The sequence below is a fragment of the Rhineura floridana genome, chromosome 11 (genome assembly GCF_030035675.1).
Source record: "Rhineura floridana isolate rRhiFlo1 chromosome 11, rRhiFlo1.hap2, whole genome shotgun sequence".
NCBI lineage: Eukaryota > Metazoa > Chordata > Lepidosauria > Squamata > Rhineuridae > Rhineura > Rhineura floridana.
In genome coordinates, this window is record NC_084490.1 from 70,116,260 (window position 1) to 70,131,580 (window position 15,321).

A 15,321-nucleotide genomic window follows, 5' to 3' on the forward strand; every position below is an offset into this window, starting at 1 on the left:
ATACCCACAACAGAAGCTAGTGAGTAGAGAAAAGCTGCACAAGAGGCAATAGAGGCTCTGCACAAAAATCAGACACTCACAGAACTACCAGAAAACAAAAGGCCTGTGGGATGCAAATGGGTCTTCAAAGCAAAGCAAAATTAAGAAGGGGAGATCCAGAGATAGAAACCAGACTAGTAGCCAAGGGCTATTCCCAGAAATGTGGAGAGGATTACAATGAAACACTGATGCATGTTGAACACTTAGATGTAAAGATTGCTTCTCTACACAGAGAAATTAAGGAGTAAATCTACATGGAGCAACCTCCTGGGTTTGAGAAATCAGGAGACAAACCATTTAGAATCAGAGAATAGCAGAGTTGGAAGGGGCCTATAAGGTCATCAAGTCCAACCCCCTGCTCAATGCAGGAATCCAAATCAAAGCATTCCCGACAGATGGCTGTCCAGCTGCCTCTTGAATACCTCCAGTGTCGGAGAGCCCACTACCTCTCTAGGTAATTGGTTCCATTGTTGTAGGGCTCTAACAGTTAGGAAGTTTTTCCTGATGTTCAGTTGAAATCTGGCTTCCTGCAACTTTAGCCCATTATTCCATGTCCTGCACTCTGGGACGGTCAAGAAGAGATCCCAGCCCTCCTCTGTGTGGCAACTTTTCATGTACTTGAAGAGTGCTATCTTATCTCGCCACAGTCTTCTATTCTCCAGGCTAAACATGCCCAATTCTTTCAGCCTCTCCTCATAGGGCTTGGTTTCCAGTCCCCTGATCATCCTTGTTGCCCTCCTCTGAACCTGTTCCAGTTTGTCTGCATCCTTCTTGAAGTGCCGAGACCAGAACTGGATCCAGTACTCAAGTTGAGGCCTAACCAGTGCTGAATAGAGGAGAACTAATACTTCATGTGATTTGGAAACTATACTTCTGTTAATGCGGTCTAAAATAGCATTTGCCTTTTTTGCAGCCACATCACACTGTTGGCTCATATTCAGCTTGTGATCAACAACAATTCCAAGATCCTTCTCACATGTATTGCTGAGCCAAGTATCCCCCATCTGATAACTCTGCATTTGGTTTCTTTTTCCTAGGTGTAGAACCTGTTCCTAGGTGTATCCCTGTTGAATTTCATTCAGTTGTTTTTGGCCCAATGCTCCAGCCTATCAAGGTACCTTTGAATTTTGTTTCTGTCTTCCACGGTATTAGATGTGCCCCCAATTTTGTATCATCTGCAAATTTGATAAACATGCTCTGTATCTCCTCCTCCAAGTCGTTAATAAAAATGTTGAAGAGCACTGGACCCAGGACTGAGCCCTGTGATACACCACTCATTACTTCCACCCAGTTTGAGAAGGAACCATTGATAAGCATTCTTTGAGTACTATTCTAGAGCCAGCTGTGGATCCACCTGAAAGTTGTTCCATCCAGCCCTCATTTAGCTAACTTGTTAATCAGAATATCATGGGGCACTTTGTCAAAAGCTTTGCTGAAGTCGAAATATATTATGTCCACAGCATTCCCAGAGTCTACAAGGGAGGTTACCTGATCAAAAAACAAGGTAAGATTAGTTTGGCAGGATTTGTTCTTCATAAATCCATGTTGGCTCCTAGTAATCACTGCATTGTTTTCAAGGTGCTTCCATATTGACTGCTTTATAATCTGCTCCAGTTTTTCCAGGGATTGATGTTAGGCTGACTGGTTTGTAGTTCCTTCTTTTTGAAGATAGGGACAACATTAGCTCTCCTCCAGTCATCCAGCACTTAACCAGTGTTCCATGATTTCGCAAAGATAACAGAGAGCGGTTCTGAGAGTTCTTCAGCCAGTTCCTTCAATACTCTAGGATGCAGTTTATCAGGCCCTGCCGATTTGAACTCATTCAAAGTGATTACATATTCCTTGATCATTTGTCTATCAGTCTCAAGCTCCAATTCTGCCTCTTCTACTTCATGTTTCCCGGGAGGGTCATAGGCCCTTTTTTGGGAGAAGACTAAGCCAAAGTAGGAATTGAGCACTTCTGTCTTTTCTTTGTCATCATTTTGCCATCCTCATTGAGTAGCTGTGCCACCATTTCTTTTCTCTGTCTTTTACTAGAGACGTACCTAAAGAAAGCATTTTTTGTTGCTTTTAGCATCCCTCGCTAGCCTCAGCTCATTCTCAGCTTTAGCCTTCCTGACACTATCCTGGCAATTCCATGATACCTGCCTGTACTCTTCCTTTGTGGCCTGGCCTTCTTTCCACTTCTTATATGTATCCTTTTTTGTTTTCAGGTAATCTCTAAGCTTTTTGTGAAGCCACATTGGCTTCTTCTGCTGTTCCCCCCCTTTTTCCCTTGTTGGAATTGCTTGCCATTGAGCTTTTAGAATTTCCTTATTTAGAAACTCCCACTCAGCTTGGACTCCTTTTCTCATTGGGATGGCTTGCCATGGAACTGTACTTACAATTGTTCTGAGTTTATTAAAATCACCTTTCCTGAAGTCCAGGGTACGCATATGGCTACTCTCAGCTTTTGCTTCTGTTAAAATCAAGAATTCAAGTATGGTGTGGTCACTTTCCCCTAGAGTTCCCATAACTGCCACTTCATCTACCAAATAATCTCTATTGGTTAGAACCAAGTCCAGGATAGCTGATCTTTTGGTTGCTTCCTCTACTTTCTATAGGAGAAAGTTATCTCCAACACAAGTCAGAAATTTCTTGCACTTGTGTGCAAACTTCAGAAAAGTATATATGGATTAACAGGCAGCAAGAGCACAAAATGAAAAACTGAATCAGATGCTCATCAGAGAAGGTTTCAAACAAGATCAAGCTGAGGCCTGTCTCTGTGAATGATACAGAACTTGCAGATGGACATATACTCATTTATGTTGAAGATCTACTTTTGAGTTATGAGGATGAAACTAATAATGCATCACTTGAATTGAGAGGAAGCAACTGGGAGACATCACCCGTTACTTCAGGATTTTAATAGAAAGAGAGAAAGATGGAAGCTATCTCCTTGGCCAGAGACAAAAGCTCTATGAGTTATTGAAGTACCTAGGACTCAGAGATGCCAAATCCAGTGGCCACACAAATTATTTAAAGGGACATGAGAACAGTAAACCAGCAGGAACTTGTTCTTCTATGGAGGTGTAACAGTTAGATAGTAAAAAGCAAGATGCAGTGGCAGCTTCATGGAATGTGTTAGCCACTCCAGTATGCCATGAACTGAAATGGCTATGTCAGTTATTGGAAAATCTAGGAATGGATGAACCAAAGCCCATATGCTGGAAGACAACCAAAGGTACATAAAGGTCTCACAGCACATAAGAATCAGTGCACATACTAAACACATTGATGTGAAGCATCGCCTGTTGCATAACATGCACAAACAAGACCTTATTGAAATGGAGTATTCCCCAACAGGGGGCATAATTGTAGATATTCTCCCTAAGCCACTTCCCACACACCACTTCCACATATGCAAAAGCTTAGACAGCACATAGCTGAATAGCAGGCCTACAGACACATTGTTTTTAAAGATACCCCTCCCCACACCACCTGGTAAGTTGGGGCAAGACAAGACAGCAGAGCAACAGGGGTAGGGGGAGAAAACAGGGCAGCAGAAGTAGAGGCAGCACAGCAGCATGAAATGGGCAGCCCCTTGGAGGCACCTTGCCCAAGGGCTTCTTAAACCTAGCAGGCTGAAAAAAACAAGTGCAACCTACTGTTGCTAATGCATATATAAATCACTTTGCGCGATCATCCCCAGTATGTTTAGATAAAGCAAGAAGCTTGACTTTTGTTATTGTTGTTGAAATTATCTTCCTATATATAGTTATGTAAGTACAAGAATATATTCTTGTAGTAAGAACAGTACAAGGTTCTATATGCAGGTGCAAGCCTGCGCAGAAGCATTCATGTGTAGCATGACATAGTGAGGCAGGGCAGCAGTGGTACTGCCACTCACTCATGGCACCCGGTAACGGTGGTGGCAGCAGCACGAGTTGCCTGGCAACCAGCGGAAGCAGCAGCAGCAGCAATGCCCAAGGTGCTCGCTGGCAGAGGTGGCATTGGCAAGCAGATCAGTGACCCATTTTGGGGTAATTATTTTTCCATTATCCTTTGCTTTTACCGTTCTGATTTTTTCTCTCCCGAAAATAATATTATTAACAATGTTTTCCTTTGTGAAAGTAAAGGAAAGTGCCTTTCCCTCTGTCCAGTGCCCTGCCCAGTGCCCACCCACCCAATCCTCCCTCCCCCTACTCCAAAATAGTACTGGATCCTTCCCCCCAGCCCTGGGTGAAAGCAAGAGATTGCTTTAATATAAAGCAAAGATAAAGGCTCATCAATTTCATGTTAGCAAAGCACAGACACAGGCAAATCATTGTATCCTGAGCAAAGCAAAGACAGAGAGTGAGCAAAGCTAAGACACAGGGTTTTCAGTTTCATGTTAGCAAAGCAAAGACACATGTTGGTCAATTTTATGTTAGCAAAGCAAAGACATAGGCTTGTCAATTTAGTGTCAGCAAAGCAAAGAGGCAGGCTGCTCAGTTTCACAGCAGGGAAAAACCAGGGAAACTTGCAGCATTCACAATGGTTAGCAAACCTGCAAAATATCGGGAAGTCTGGTGCTGCCCTGGGCTCCTGCCGGGAGGAAGGGCAGGATATAAATCAAATAATAAATAAATAAATAAATAAGTTCAATTTTAGCAGAATTCTCACCTATCACTACCCACCATGTCAAATGCAGCATATCATCAGCCAGGTGTTTGACAGTCACCACTAAAAAAAAAATCAGGCCGGGCTGCAGGTTCTATCAAGTGTGTAATGGGTGTCATTACATTTGATAGGTCACAAATTGTTCAGCCCTGCATGAAGATATTGTGATATAATTTAAGAAAATATCGTATTATTTGACACCCCCACAAGCCTATCTGAGTGTAAAACTCTTTCATCTTTTCTCATCCTTTCTGAATATTCAATGATAAAATAAAATATGTTCACCTTGCGGATGTACTCTTGTAGTCCTTTCACACCATACATTCGAAACACAAACCACATTTTCAAGGAACGGAATCGCCGGCCTAAAGGAATCTGCCAGTGCTGGAGGCAAGACCAAGGAAAATTACTTTTGATACAGAACAGAATCTGCCTCAGAAGAAGAAACCGCTTAAACACTTTCATACTCCTCATTAACCAGGAGGATTAGACAAATTGTGACAAAAATGGTCAAGAAACCGAATGTGCCAGATTCCAGAGTTCTTAAGAAGCAGCATTCAGACATGTGGATATGAAACCCAGTCTCTCTCTTATGAATTATTTTGACATGAATGAAAAGTAAAAATATTGTGAGGTGTGAATTGATGTTCTAGAAGGAAAATCTGTACTTACCCTATAATCTGTAATAAGTCCTGCATTTGGGGAAAAAATATAATGTAATAATATAAAAACATACATTCACTACTATAGATCTCTTTAAGACAATAGCAACCATAGATCAGAAAGTTCTTGCTTTCCTGCATTCCCACCACAAATGTTTAAAATCTCCTTTCTCTTTATTTGCAATGCCAACATATCAGCACTTTTCCCAATTTTATAAGACTTCCAAGGTCTCCAGTGCCATTGGAAACAATCTTAACACAGTTTACTCTACAGCAAATTGAAATCGAAAAGGTGGATCTCTTCTCCAGACTTCTGCTGGTATATTCTGCTGCAAGACTTGGTTTCATTATCTTTATAATGCATGTTACCATTATTTAACAAGTTCTGTTGACTGGATTGTATCTTTTCTCCCTCTAGCTTACCACTTGATTTTCAATTCATTTTTCATTAATAATTTTTCAAACTTATTTTATTTTTATTTAGACTGTTTCTGTACCATATATATTATATATATAAATATATCTAAGCCGTGTACAGAAAACAAAAACAACAAATGCTATAAAAATACACAATAAAACCATCAACACAAATTGCCAATAAATATATATAGACAGCAGTTCCTTCCTCTGATATACCTCCCCACTCCCCATTTCTCAGCCTCCTGGCTCTCACCAAGGACTCTACACATTCACCCGGGCTCTCACCCAGAGCCCACATCACCCCCCCTTCTCACAACAAAGAGGGATCATGGAATCTGCTGACATCACCCTGGTCTCTCATTCTAGACTTAGTCTAGACTGCCAGATTTAGTCCAGAACTCACTGCCCAATCAGATCTCTTACTTGTGACATAAACCAGACCTGCAGCAAACCAAATGTTTCTTTTTTCCAAATGACAGTACCTTTTATCCTGATAATCGGCATATATCCCACTATCAGCATAATCCTGAAATGTCCTAGTTCTCTCCTGTAATATCCTACTTCTCTCCTGTCTATTAATGTTGGTTTCTCACAATGCTCAAGCACATAGTTAAGTCACATTCAGCGGATGTATATTTTGTGAATTATGATCTTAACCAAATGATTCTGGCTTATCTTTAGGGGTACTGTTCCCCACTCCTCATCTCCAAATAATTTCTGGAACTTGGTTTTATCCAATACAAGTCTCTGAGCGGAACTTGATGATACAAGCGAAGTGTGGAGTTCTCTCCTGATCCCCATTTATTGTTTACATTTTTATACCACCCATACAGCCATGCTTACATAAAGAATGAAATAACAAAATACAATTTACAATAAAAACACTTAAAACCAAAAAATAAAATCACAAAGCAGAAAGTCCAGCAAAAAACTCAGGTTAAATCAACATGAAGTATAGCAGCTAAAACCACATAAACCATCATGAATAGCAGCAAAGGGGAACTTGGTTCAAAAACTGAAGCATCCAATAGGTTGTAATTAAAAGGCCTGGGACAACAGAAACATTTTCATCTGGTGCCTAGAAAATCAGAGCATAACTGCCAGATGACCATATCTGGGGAAGGCATTCCATACATTTGATGTCACCAAAGTATAGTGGTGCCTGTCACACTTCATCAGTTAGGGGATACTGGAAAAGACCCTCTGAGGATAATCTCAAGATCTGGACAGCTATCTATGAAAGAATGTGATCCTTTGTGTAGAAATGGGTGAGAATTTCACTGAATTTGGATGTAGCACCAGATTTTCCATCTTAGCAGAACAATTCCATTTGCTCTGTGGCTTTAGCTGTGTCAACCAGCTTTTTTACTGTCAGAATTTCCCTCGAATATATTGTTCTTTTATTGATTTACTCACAGCGTAGCACAGCAGTACAGCTCTCTCTTTCTCTCTCTCTGCAATCCCCGCTCAAATCATCCAAGCTCCAAGCAGGGAGGAAGCAAGCCAAGCCTATAATAGCCTATAATAGCGGGGGACATGAAGCTGCTTTCCTTTCAAAATATTGACAATTCCTTTCCAAATATTGTATTAATATTGACAATTGGGGGAGAAAAAATGGACTAGTAAAAGCAATGGATAGTGGACAAAGAATGAACTCAAATCAATACTGTCTTTTAGTTGACAGAATGCTTTTGAAGTGGTGCCATCCAACAGATCTCATCCCTACCTTCAGGTAACTTGGCCCAAATTTTGTTGTAATATTTCTGTTGTAATGGTAGGTATTTGCCATTAAGAACTAGTGGATGGGAGGCAAATACACCAGGCTGGGGCAAACAGCCTAGAGATAATTTGCAGGACACCCATTCATCCTCTCAATGATCCTAAAATTGAAGGGTGGGGAACTGCCAGCCTGCAGGCCAAATGCAACCCTATATGCCTCCCCACCTAGCTTGCTGCCTCCTTGCCTTCCTCCAGTGCTGAATTGCACATTTTAAAACCTCATATTAAAGGGAATAGGAGTTTTTCCACAAGTCTAAATGTCATTCACGGGAACTGGTTTTTTTTGGGGGGGGGGATGGTCACAGCTGTGATCCCTCACTGGAAACACTCCAGCTCTGCCTTTCAGTTTTTTGGGGAAAATCTTCCTACTTGGCTCCATTAGATTTTCCCAAAACAAAATGCAGGGGGGAGGTATATGGGGTGGGAGGTCACAAGTGGGATGAATCCTTTCCTTCCCAGCTGTGACACCTCCCCCTCCCCAAAATCCCACTCCTCCTGCATTAAGGCTTAAAAAAACCTTTTTGGCTCTAATCGAAGGTCCTTGAAGCCTAATAGAAGGATTACAGTCTCTTACAGTGAGAGATTGGATATGCCTGTTTGTGTTTAGTGTGTGTGCATAATTGGGTGCAGCTGTACTAAGGGTATGTGTGGGGGTGGGGGTGTTAAATGGTGTACAGGTCCATGCGTATGTGTTTCGTAATGCTAGGGTTAAGTGTCTGTCTGCCTGCATGGACGTGAGAGAGATTGCGTGACCTGGGGTTTATGTTAGGCTGTGCAACTGTGTCTATTTCTGGATTTGCCCACTTTTTACAGCCTTTGGCTGGGTAGTGTGGCCCTTGGCCCAATAAAAAGGTTCCACATCCCTGATGTAATTGCCTACTGCCTTATTCCCATAATCTTGGCAAATATGGGGCCATGCATCTACCATCAATACATCAATATATAGATAATCCTCCCATTTATCTATTTCTGGAAAACAAATTCTCCATGGAATTAGCATAAATAAAGGTGTACAGAACTGGAATAATAAATATCTCATCTCAGTGAATCAGAACTCCAAATAAGCAGCAGAAAAGCATGGTTTCCATCTCACTGGCAATATTGATTTAATGGCTGCAGGACTGGAGCAAGAGACTGAAACAACTGGTAATGGATAACTAATTTCATGTTGCTATAACAGGTGATACATCTAATGAGCCACGAGTAACCCCTTAAAAACAAGCTGTACAGCATAATGTGGTCTGCTATTAGCCCTTGTCACCATAATTATAAGCTTACATCTCAGTGGAGCACAGATGAACTTAATTAAGGCTGCATATGCAGTATTTATAATATGGTATAAAGGCACATCCTTCCAGCACTGCCATCTGACTGCCATCCTTTGGCTGCCAGGAAGTAGAATACAATCACTGACACAAAATTATAGCACCAGACAAAAATATGGATTTTCTCCTCCAGAGCAGAGCTTCTTGACAATAATTGATTAGCAATTATGAACGTACATAGGACAAGCAGATGGACAAAAAAGCAACAACTAGCCCATACCACTTTGGTTTTCCAAAGAACAGCTTTTAGTATGTTAATCTGTCAGCTAGAGCCCCCAAACTGGACCTAAAATTAGGCTCTAACTTGTCCCTTCAAACATGCTTCCCTGGTTTTATATTCCCATTTCTCAACAAGAAGTACATTACAAGGAAACTGTCACTGAAGAGGCTAGGATCCATTAATTCCTAACCCTTTTCCTACTGAAAGTACAACGTTTATTCCAAGAGTTTCTTCCAAGAGCATGAAGCAGCTTTACGCAGGTCAGACAGGTACAAGACATTGAGAGCTGACCATTGGTCCATCTGACTGGTTCTGTTTTTATAGCATGGCACTTTTTAGAAACAAAAAATGGTGGCTGTTCGAGGAGCTTACAGACTAAATTTAAAGAAAGTGGAGGGGGATGGGAGGCAAAGGGAATAGAGGGAATGGGAGGGGGGAAATGACAAAAGAAATACGACCAAATGCACATACTTAGGCTTCATTTCATTTGAGGATGAGAATTAAGAGGATAAACCAATGTCTGCATCAAGGCTTATGAACATCTATTTCAAGCTGAAGTTGAAAATGGTGCAAAGAAAATGAATAAAAATCAAAATGGCATGTACTAAAAGGCTTTAAGCACAATTATGAAAATTTTACATGAAGGAAGTGAAAGGCAATATATTTTACAAAAACAGAATGAAGTGAGATAATGTTATGGGTGTCCTAGCAGACTTCATGAAGCAATACGTGGTCAGCTTTTCAGACATGACCAAGAAGTGCTGCAAGCATATTGTGTTCTGGTGATTTGTCTCTATGAGAGCTAAGAAGGCTAGCTGATGAGTCATCTCGATTCTATCCCAATAGTTCTCATCTGGGATGTGCAAACTCCTCCATACCTACCACTCACCAGCTACCCTCCTCCTCATCAGGAGCATGGACCTAAGGCACTGGGTGGGTAGGTAAGCATTTTAAATTGGAATGATTCAGCTGCTCTCAGCAGCAGCAGCTTCCTGTTATAAAATTACCCAGCATGCAATGTCCAGATGGGGTATTTCATGTTGGTAAATTAATGGCGGGCAGCAGCTGCCCAGAGGAGCCAAATCTGCACATTAGTCAGCCCGTTGAGTGTCTCTCCTTTCCCCAGGCAGCTCCTGGTGCTTCACTACAGCAAACAGACAGACAGCAAACAAAGCAGCAGCAAAGCAAGCTATTTGTTGTTATTGCTCTTTCTTCATGCTTATGAGGTTGAACTTGATGGGGACAAAAAAGTGTGTGTGTGTGTGCGTGCGTGCGTGCGTGCGTGCGTGCGTGCGTGCGTGCGTGCGTGCGTGTGTGTGTGTGTGTGTGTGTGTGCGTGTGCGCGCGCATGTAATACGTGGGGGAGGAGATCATTGCCAGTACTTTCTAAAATTTCTACTTAAGTTATCTGACTTCCACTTTTTTGGAGTGTTTAGAAATCATCTTAGTAAGATAGAGTTAAACCTGTATTACTGCATTGTTGTGAGTAGGGATGGAATGATCTGTCAATTTCTGTTCTCTCTGCTTCTCACTTTTTCCAGTCTTAAATTCTGTTCTCCACATTTCCGCAGAAATTTGCAATTTTTTTTTAAAAAAATCCTCATTAAAATTATCCAGATTTTAGTGTGAATTTCTCCTAATAAACACATATTTGTAGGCAGTTTTGACTCATATACATTTTTGCAAGCCATTTCTTATCATATAATACATTTTTGTATGTTATTTTCACTCAAATTTTTATGCACACGTTCTCCTAACATATGCATTTTTGTAAACATTGATTGGTGAACTGCACTGCAAAAGTCTAAGAACTGCAAATTTTGAAGGATGACTGAGTTTCAGTTCCCATATTGTTTTAGAAAGTGTGAATTTGATAGATTTGGCTTGAAACATGAAGTGAATCACCCATCCCTAGCATGAGTTTGTATGGTAGCACTTTCCTCCTCAAAATGATAGAGAGATTTCCAGAACAAATTGCCCTAAACAGTTTTAAAGAAGAGAAGCTACCTGACCTAACCATTTGCCTTTAGAAAATCACATTAACTGCTTAGCCAGGTTATTTTCTCAATGCTTTGATAACTACCTTCTGCATTAGCTTAGCTGGCATTAAGGAAAAAAAGTTTTAATATAGAATATTAAAAAAACTTTGAACATCCAACCCCTGAAAGCTGCAAAACAGCACCAGCTGTTCTGTTGTGATGAATAAAAAGTGAATTCATTTCAAAGCGTTACATAATAGTTTTTTTATTATGCATTTTCTCAATTAATGGTGCCTAAAATTACAACAATTAGCATGCAGGGGGTATCAATGTTTTTGGTTACAGGGGTCCTTGTACTAGTGAAAGTTTGGGAACCACTGTTCTACCCCTCACACACACACTCCCACCAATGGGCACAGGAACAGGAACAAGGTGTCTCTCTGTGTAAAAAGAACAACAGAACAATTTATCTCCTTTTCCTTCCTCTGTGCTTTCCATTTTTTCCTTGTGTGTGAGGACTGTAAGAGAAGGCAGCTGCATTGTCAGGAGAACTCGGAGGCAGCGTTCTGGACAGAAGAGGGCAAACTTAATAAATTAAGTTTATTACATTTTTTTCTCACACCCCCTACTTGGTCCCCCCCCAACATTTAGGCTGGCTATGAGCCTGTTATGATCAAATAAATAATACAGAAACAGTATGAATAAAAATACGAGTCATACTATCCCCCATTGCTACTCTGGCAATTCTTCCTAATCCGGCAAGAGGTGCTGCACGGGCAGTAGCTGAAAACACCAGAGATGTGTCAAACCCAAATAGATTTTTGCAACTTTCTGCTCTGACATTATTCACCACCTCAGGATGGAGAGACAGAGACAGATTCCAGTCTCCTTTCTCTCCACAACAGACATTCAAACCTGTCAGGAACAATCAGCAATTGGTAAAATAAACTTCTTGGCTTTTCAATAGAGTCCTGCAAATTGCTATGGGAAATCTTTCCATGTAACGTACAGTAGGGCCCCACTTTTCGGCATTCTGCTAATATGGCGGCTTTCAATTAGAGTAAGGCCCCACTCATACGGCGCTTGTTCCACTTTTATGGCATTTTTTGGGCATTGGGCGCCATTTTATTGATGGAGTTCTGCTTTTCGGCGGGTTTCGCTTTTCGGCAGGGGTCTGGAACGTAACCAGCCGTATGAGTGGGGCCCTACTGTACTTGGAATCAAAAAAATAATTGCTTAATTTCTCCCTTACCATACTCTAGCAAGCACCACTCTTTTATACTCTACAAACAGGATGCATCTTTTATATTCTTCCCATTAGTGCGTATATTGGTCATTTTAATGTCAGAAAGTTGTATTTTTCCCTCTTTGATTTTTGCAGACACTTCTAATATCAGACACTTTTCTGAACCCATGAAAATCTGATTTCCATACTTGGTTTACACTTCTTTTAAAGAAAAAATAGAAAAGATGAAAGCAATCTCTTACCATTTTGAAATGCTGAGAATGTTTAACCTGAATCAAACACTGATAGCCAAAAAGAATTTTAAAGTAAGGGAAAAGATAATACACTTTACCAGATTCCTGATGGTCATGCTTCAGATAAACAGGATCTATTTTAAAGGCACACGTTAAATCTGCTCTCTTCTTCACCCTGCACAAATTTTGAATATGGATGATTTGCCAGTGCATTGCCTTACTTAAGATTAAGTTCAGCTACTTCTGTGATGTTTAAAAGTAGAGGTGCAAGTTTTAGTCAATTTACTTGGTAGATTAATCAGTTTAAAAGCTTTGATTGCAGATTCAATTTGTACTGCCTCAACTGAAGGGCCCATTCTCTGCAAGTCCCATAGACATATCAGTTCCTTTCTTCTTGTGCTAGATTTGATTTAACATTGAATGTAACCCACTAAAACATGGCTTTTCCAACTACTTTGTATCCCAAACTAGGAGATATTTTGCTAGCTTTCCTCTCAGATTTATTTCATGTGTAATAAACTTTGGTAACATGATGGGCCACAACATGTAAACTGCCCCTAAGTAATCTCATCAAACTCTGGACACTAATTTCATCCCTTACCACATTTTCTTGAGATAAATTTTCTTGAGAGAAATACTGTACATTTGAACAGTCTGAGAGAAACAAAGACCTGGTTCATACATCACATGGTTTAAATCAAGGGTAACAAACAGGATCTGGCCAGTAGCCCGGATCCTTAAACCCTGCCCCATCTCCTGCAAGCCACTTTGACAGGTAGGCAGAGCTGCCCCCGTCAATCATGTGATGTCACAACGATGTCAGGTATCGTCCCAATTCTTTCCTGACTTCTTTTGCAGGTTTGCATGCAAAGGATTACCTGTGCTTGCAAAGGAACCTTTTTTCTTTGCACCCAGCTAGAGTTCAATGTGTGGCTGCAAAGGAAAAATATAATTTTTCAAGTTTGGTTATTCAAGCCATGGCTACAAAACAACATTTTCCTTTGTAGCCTGGCTCAAGCTTTCAAATAACTTTTCCCAGTTTTTGTAAGGTTCTGGCTCTATAAGCTCCCATCTGGTGATAGAGGGAGAAAGTTTGTCATAAGAAGCATCCTTGGCAACTGGATACTCGATGCTAGAGGAGGCAAAACACTCAAAGAAAGAGGAAAAAATCCCAAAATGTTGCGAGAAAATATTTATTGGGAAAAAATAAATTTTCTCTTAGCATTCTGGGGTTATTTTCTCTTTCTTTGTGGTTTTTTGGATGCTGTTTTTTTTTCTGGAGCCAAAAAATGCTGATTTCAAATGCACCTTACAGGGCAAAGTCACAGATGGAATTTACAAGCTGCAACTGCTACTGAAAGGGCAATTAGTGATAGGGGCAACCATTGGTGACTTGCAGTGGTGTCAGGTTATGTCACATGATTCAGCATGATCTTGAAGAAATAGCCTGGTGGGCCTAATTAGGCCCATAGATCATAAGTTCCTCACCAGTGGTTCATATAAACCTGAGATATTAAACCATGGCTTAGCATTATGTCTGAACCCACCACAGTGCCTTAACTATGGTTTAACTATGTTTTTTCTTCTTCGTGGAAATTGTTCTGACTTACTGATCTTAACTATGTGTTAACATATGAACATGGGCATATCCTCCTATGTTTCAAGTGTGGCTTGTTTTGTTACCCTGCCCAAATCGCCTACCAAGTAACAGAAATGCTAAGCAAGAGCAGCTGGAAATTTAATCCACTCTCAGAGTTCAGTTCCTCTCATTGGTGCTTTTACAGATACCAGTATTGCTGCTATTCAGCCTGGTAACAGGATCCTTCTCCCCGCCCAACTCCACCCTTTCCCCCCTTTGATTCACGGCTGTACCTCAAGCTGGAGTTAAAAACTTAAAGGGAACTATTTTGAACTATTGCTTTGCAGACACTTCCACAGCTAGGTGCTTGATTAATCTGGCTGGGGATGAACAATTTTAGGGAATGTGCCTCACTTCAATTTGGGCAGCTTTTCAAGGAAAAGTACAGGCAGCAAATATTGCTTCTTAACTTGCTATCTCCTCATTTCTTCACACCACCTGCCATCTATTCACAGCAGTGCCCACAGTGTGATGTGTAAAGTCATTTGTCAGTGAAGTGGTGGAAGCTTGGGGCAATTGTTGCTGAACTGTTTTGATTTATTAGAAGTGAATTATGTATTATGCCCACACAACACTTTTGTTTTGCAAGACATGCAGAAATGGAAAACAGTACCTGCAGTTCAAGATCTCAATAACAATATATGTGGGTAACAAAGACAGAATAATCATGTAACACTACCACTCCCATCAGTGACCCAGGTGACATGAGGTGCCTACACGCTTTATCAGAAAGACTTGCGCAGCTGGAAAAAGTTTACCTTTTAACACAGAAGTAGAAACATTCACTTTTTTTTAATAAACCTTTATTATTTATGCAATAACATACAACAAAAAATACAACTAATCCAAATGAAAACCCTTTCCCCTCCCACTACTTGTAATAATAAAGCACCTCATATATAGTACTACAGGATCATACAGATAAGCATAGAAGTACAGGTAAGTGTCTTACAATTCAAATAACCAATTTAAAACTAGAAAGCCTGAGTAACATAAAAAATGTGTGTTCCAAGTTAATTGCTCATGAGAGCCAAATAGTTTTTGCTGCTGAAGGAAGCCTGCCACAAAGTGTAATCTATAAACCTCCACCATATGGGCATAAATGATTCTGGTTTTGTATTGCCTGGTAGAAACCGGA

The 15,321-nt window shown here is 40.6% G+C and overlaps 1 protein-coding gene across 4 annotated transcripts in view; it reads right to left on the minus strand.

Annotated features, from left to right (window-relative positions):
• DDC (dopa decarboxylase) overlaps positions 1 to 15,321 on the minus strand; it is a 208,367-nt gene that overhangs the window by 24,968 nt on the left and 168,078 nt on the right. For all 4 annotated transcript variants that reach the window (XM_061589210.1, XM_061589212.1, XM_061589211.1 and 1 more), the window contains 3 exons: positions 12,643 to 12,719; positions 5,353 to 5,372; positions 4,966 to 5,064 (listed from right to left, as the gene is read on the minus strand). In XM_061589210.1, the coding sequence (XP_061445194.1) occupies positions 4,966 to 5,064; positions 5,353 to 5,372; positions 12,643 to 12,719 (196 nt within the window). The remainder of the gene's footprint in view (positions 1 to 4,965; positions 5,065 to 5,352; positions 5,373 to 12,642; positions 12,720 to 15,321) is intronic.